The sequence below is a fragment of the Conger conger genome, chromosome 3, assembly GCF_963514075.1.
Source record: "Conger conger chromosome 3, fConCon1.1, whole genome shotgun sequence".
Classification (NCBI taxonomy): domain Eukaryota; kingdom Metazoa; phylum Chordata; class Actinopteri; order Anguilliformes; family Congridae; genus Conger; species Conger conger.
The window spans coordinates 6068124-6073123 of record NC_083762.1 but is presented as its reverse complement, the minus strand read 5'-3'; the positions used below and the strand labels follow the sequence as shown (position 1 = coordinate 6073123).

General features: G+C 51.5%; 1 protein-coding gene across 2 annotated transcripts in view; it reads left to right on the top strand.

Moving 5' to 3' along the window:
• Window positions 1-5000, top strand: part of LOC133124814 (calcium/calmodulin-dependent protein kinase type II subunit alpha-like) — an 87693-nt gene that overhangs the window by 61240 nt on the left and 21453 nt on the right. For both annotated transcript variants that reach the window (XM_061236322.1, XM_061236321.1), the window contains exons 12-13: window positions 384-426; window positions 3588-3628. In XM_061236322.1, coding sequence (XP_061092306.1) covers window positions 384-426; window positions 3588-3628 — 84 coding nt within the window. The remainder of the gene's footprint in view (window positions 1-383; window positions 427-3587; window positions 3629-5000) is intronic.

Below are 5000 nucleotides of genomic sequence, written 5' to 3'. Positions count from 1 at the left end.
ATCCCAGCATGCATTGCTTGGTTGCAACTGTCATGTTGTTAAACTGACATATCACTCCTTAGATTCCATTTAATTGCCTTGCCTTGTATGCTATGCTGTCAGTATAAAATTAGGTATTACATAATGGCTGCCTGTTTGAGAACAGTTAAATTTGCATATTTGCTTGGGGGAAGGGTGTGAACGTACTTTAAATAATATCTAGAATTCATAGTTGGAAGGCCATCGCAGTTGGTATTTCTTAAGAAAAAGAGAACACAGCAACACAGTTGTCATAGTTACAGTAAAAGTGATGCCTTTTTAAAATATTTTCTTTGATCTCGGAATTGTGAATATTTGTGTTTTTTTTTTTCTGTGGATGCGATCACATTTTTCCTTTGTCACAGGGTGCGATTCTGACAACTATGCTGGCCACGAGGAACTTTTCTGGTAAGTCTGGAACAGAAACGCTGTCCAGCAACTTTTCCTATTCAGAACGGAAAATCATCTAGCGCTGTTTAGTATCCGTCTGTGATGGCTTTCAAGACCTCTTCTGCTTCTGTGTTTTTATATTATAGACCACAGTGAAACATCTTTCTGTACAATATCCAGAAAAAACACAAATCAAAGACTAATTTAAAAAATATCAAACTGTAAAAAAGTCACAATCTCACAACCCAAACTATCTATCCATCCATCCATTATCTTAACCCGCTTATCCTGAACAGGGTCATAGGGGGGCTGGAGCCTATCCCAGCATACATTGGGTGAAAGGCAGGAATACACCCTGGACAGGTCGCCAGTCCATCGCAGGGCACACACACCATTCACTCACACACTCATACCTATGGGCAATTTAGACTCTCCAATCAGCCTAACCTGCATGTCTGTGGACTGTGGGAGGAAACCGGAGTACCCGGAGGAAGTGTCAAGTCCAGAGTGGTTCCCGTTCATACACACACTCACACACCGACGGCGATTGGCCATGCAAGGCACCGACCAGCTCGTCAGGAGCATTCGGGGGGTTAGGTGTCTTGCCCAGGGACACTTTGACACAGCCCGGGCAGGGGATCGACCCGGCAACCCTCCGACTGCCAGACGACTGTTCAGGACGAGCCGCTTAATGTAATTCCCCCGTGGTCTCGCGCACACAGCAGCACGGCGTAGCCCCGGCCGTTGCCGCGTCGGCGTGTAGCAGGAGGCCCGCGCGTGTCCACAGACGCACGGAAAACACAGTGTAGCCCGGAGGGAGAATCCCGCACGGACACACGGCGTCTCACGGCGTTTAACGGCGCAGCCCGGAGGGAAGAATCCCCCTCGCGGGTGTCATGGCGACGTGGAATGTGACGTGTCTGACGAGGTCGTCGGCGCGCCGCGGTGCGGAGAGGCATTCCGACGCCTTCCTCCGGTTTTCGCTTCTCACAAACGGACAGCGAGTGATTTCCTGACAGTCGGAGCTGACAGGAGAGGGGGGGGGGGCAGGGGGGCAGGGGGCAGGGGGGCAGGAGGCAGGGGCAAATTGGATTGCGCGGAGGCAGGGCGGCGAGCGAAGGGGCAGTTCGACGAAACGACGGCGGGAGCTGAAAACGCTGAAGGAGGAATAACTCGTGATCCGGTCCTCGTCTCCCGCGACATTAAGGCTGGGGTCGCGGCGCGTTCGGAGGGCGGAGCTCGTCTCCTTCTGCGGTTACAGAGGCTGCACAGCGCACGCTCCCTAGCCTGTGTTACCGCTACGATCCGGTCAGCGGGGCGGCCGGTAGCGTAGTGGTTAAGGTAAATGACAGGGACACGCAAGGTCGGTGGTTCTAATCCCCGGTGTAGCCTCAATAAGATCCGCACAGCCGTTGGGCCCTTGAGCAAGGCCCCTTAACCCTGCATTGCTCCAGGGGAGGATTGTCTCCTGCTTAGTCTAATCAACTGTGCGTCGCTCTGGATAAGAGCGTCTGCCAAATGCCAATAATGTAATGTAATGTAATGTAATGTAATGTAAGGTATGAGCAGTGCATCTGCTGTAACTCCAGCCTCACGGCCCATGCACACCGGGATCTATAAGGATAACTGTAAATATGTTGTTTAAAAACAAATGTCCAGCTCACATGGGTGACCACACCATGAGAATGACGACAGCCACGGACAGCATAATTGGGATCACTTTCCAGCTGCATGAACGCTATTAATAATTGGTTACATAGCTGATGCAACGTACCATTGACTATGCAGGGCAAAATGCCCCCTGGAGCAATGAAGGGTTGCTCCAGGGCCCGACAGTTATGCGGATCTTATCATGGTTATACTGGGACTTGAACCACCAACCTTCCGGGTCCCGGTCATGCGCCTTAGCCAAAACGGTAGATGACATAGAGACTATTTACAGAACGCCATTGTTCATCAGTGTGGATTCTCACGTCGTATTCGTTATAGTTCTCCTCATAGTTATCGTTCTTGGTGTGGATGGGCCTTAACTCTCTGACCTGTTGGTGGCAGTTGAACACCACACGTCTCTATTAGGATTAATATAACTGTGAGACTCCCACAGCCCTAACCCACGAGAGTGTATGTTGTCATAATCCTCCCCGGCCCCCAGGGAATCCGACTGTAGTTTTCCAGCAATACATCACGCACCCAGAAACATTTCATCACCTTAAACCGCAACCCATCAATCTTTCCTTTCCTTTTTTTTTTTTTAAAGATGGAGGCTATCTTAATCTCGACTGACAAAAGAGTTGGCAGAGATACATAGCCTGTCGTTTCTATAATTACACCCTCTGAAATTCGCTGATTGTCACGGCTGCCCTCGTTGAGCCCCCCCCCCCCCCCCCCAGGTACAGTGACAGTGGCCCAGGGGATGCTCGGCATCGTCCCGTGTGGGGGACACCTAACACCACGGGCTGGGGGACTGCACTGCCCCCTGGTGGCCAGGGCGGTCTCTGCGCCTCTCGGCGGCGAAGTGAGGCGGGGCTAAAATTAGCGAACGGTGGAGAGTGACAACTAAGAAAAACACGCGGGCTCAGCTTTCCGCTGCAGAGTATACACCAAGTGGAGAGTGAGAAAGGGGGGAAAGGGAGAAAGGGGTGAGAGTGAGAGGGGGAGGGTGAATTAAACTGCAGGACGAAGCGACTGGACGGCCATTTACCGGCCGAATGGCCGGTGCAAGAGCGCGCAGATGTAGCTGAACTTCTCCAGTGCCAATTCATCACAGAGATTTATTTTTCAATATCATTTTTAAATCCCAGCCCCCAGATTTAACTCCTGAAGACTTAGAACAGGTGGCTGGTCGTCTGGTCGGCTTCTAGGCTCCTCTCGCTAAGCCAGCATTTCTCCCTGAAGGATAATTTTTTTAAATTGTTTGTCGTTTTTATTTTTATTTTTTTTGTTGGGGGGGGGGGGGGGGGCTTTTGAGGTTTCACCCCCGGCTCTCTTTAATATCCCGTCTCCTGCTACGTGTGGTTGTGCACGTCGAGGTCGCGGGTTGTGTGTGTGCGATCACAGAAGGGGAACGGGCGTTCTCTTTTTCCCGCCCGTCGCCCTCACCATGCCCCTTGCCCTCCTCTTCTGGGGGTTCCTTCCCTTGCTGATGGCCTTCTCCCTCTTCTTCTTCCTGTCTTCCTCAGGAGCCAAAAGCGTGGGGAACAAGAAGAGCGATGGAGTGAAGGTAGGGGGACGGCGAACGGCCGCCCGATTCCCGACCGTTTCTGGGAGTATTCCCAACTGCTTCCGGACATATTCCCAGCTGTTCCGGTCGTATTCCCAGATGTTCCGGTCGTATTCCCAGACGTTCGGGTTGTATTCCCAGATGTTCCGGTCGCATTCCCAGCCATGCCGAATGTAGATCGGTTGGGTCACCGTCACTGTGCCAGAGCCGGGCATGGCTCTAGCCTTTCTGCTGCCCGCGGAGAGGTTGCGTTCCGGGGAGGTTGCAGGCAGGGTGTGTGCTGGAGATTGTGTTGCCTGTCCCTGCAATCATCCCTGGGAGGAGTGGACAATGGGCGGTGGAGAACTGGGTGCTTACTGATTGGATGTAAAGGAGAACTGGGTGCTTACTGATGGGATAGAATGGAGAACTGGCAGCTTACTGATTGGATATAATTGAGAAATGGGTGCCTTCTGATTGTATATAACGGAGCACTGGTGTTTGGGGCTCAGATTATGGGTCAGCATGGATGTGTCCGTGATGTTGAATGTTCTTGAGTGTTCTCCCAGCAGATCCTTCCTGTGGTGTGTGTGTGTGTGTGTGTGTGTGTGTCGCTGATATCCCAGTGCTAGTGTTAATACTCAGTGTCAGGGCCAGTGGTAATGACATGGGGGAACGTAAGGGGTATGAGGTTCCTCCAGCTGGAGCCCTGAGCTGTGTAACTATAGTGATAAGAGGTCACTGGGTTAAGGGATCATTGGGGTCAGGGAGTTAATGGGGTCAAAGGTCACTGGGATCCAGTGTCACTATCCACAACTACCTCAGTCCTCTTCACTGTGGCCTGTTACTGAGAGCCTGTGTATAACAGTGTCCCAAAGGGAAACATGTGCATACACACACACACCAACATGGTATCATACACACACACACACACACACACACACACACACACACACACACACCGACATGGTATCATACACACACACACACACACACACACACCAACATGGTATCATACACATACATTTGCATTTGGCAGACGCTCTTATCCAGAGCGACATACAGTTGATTAGACTAAGCAGGAGACAATCCTCCCCTGGAGCAATGCAGAGTTAAGGGCCTTGCTCAAGGGCCCAACAGCTGTGCGGATGTTATTGTGGCTACACTGGGATTAGAACCACCGACCTTGTGTCTCCCAGTCATTTACCTTAACCACTACGCTACAGGCTGCCCACACACACACACACACACACACACACACACACACACACACACACACACACACACACACACACACACACACACACACACACACACACACACACACACACACACACACACACACACACACACACACACACACACACACCAACATGGTATCATACACACACAC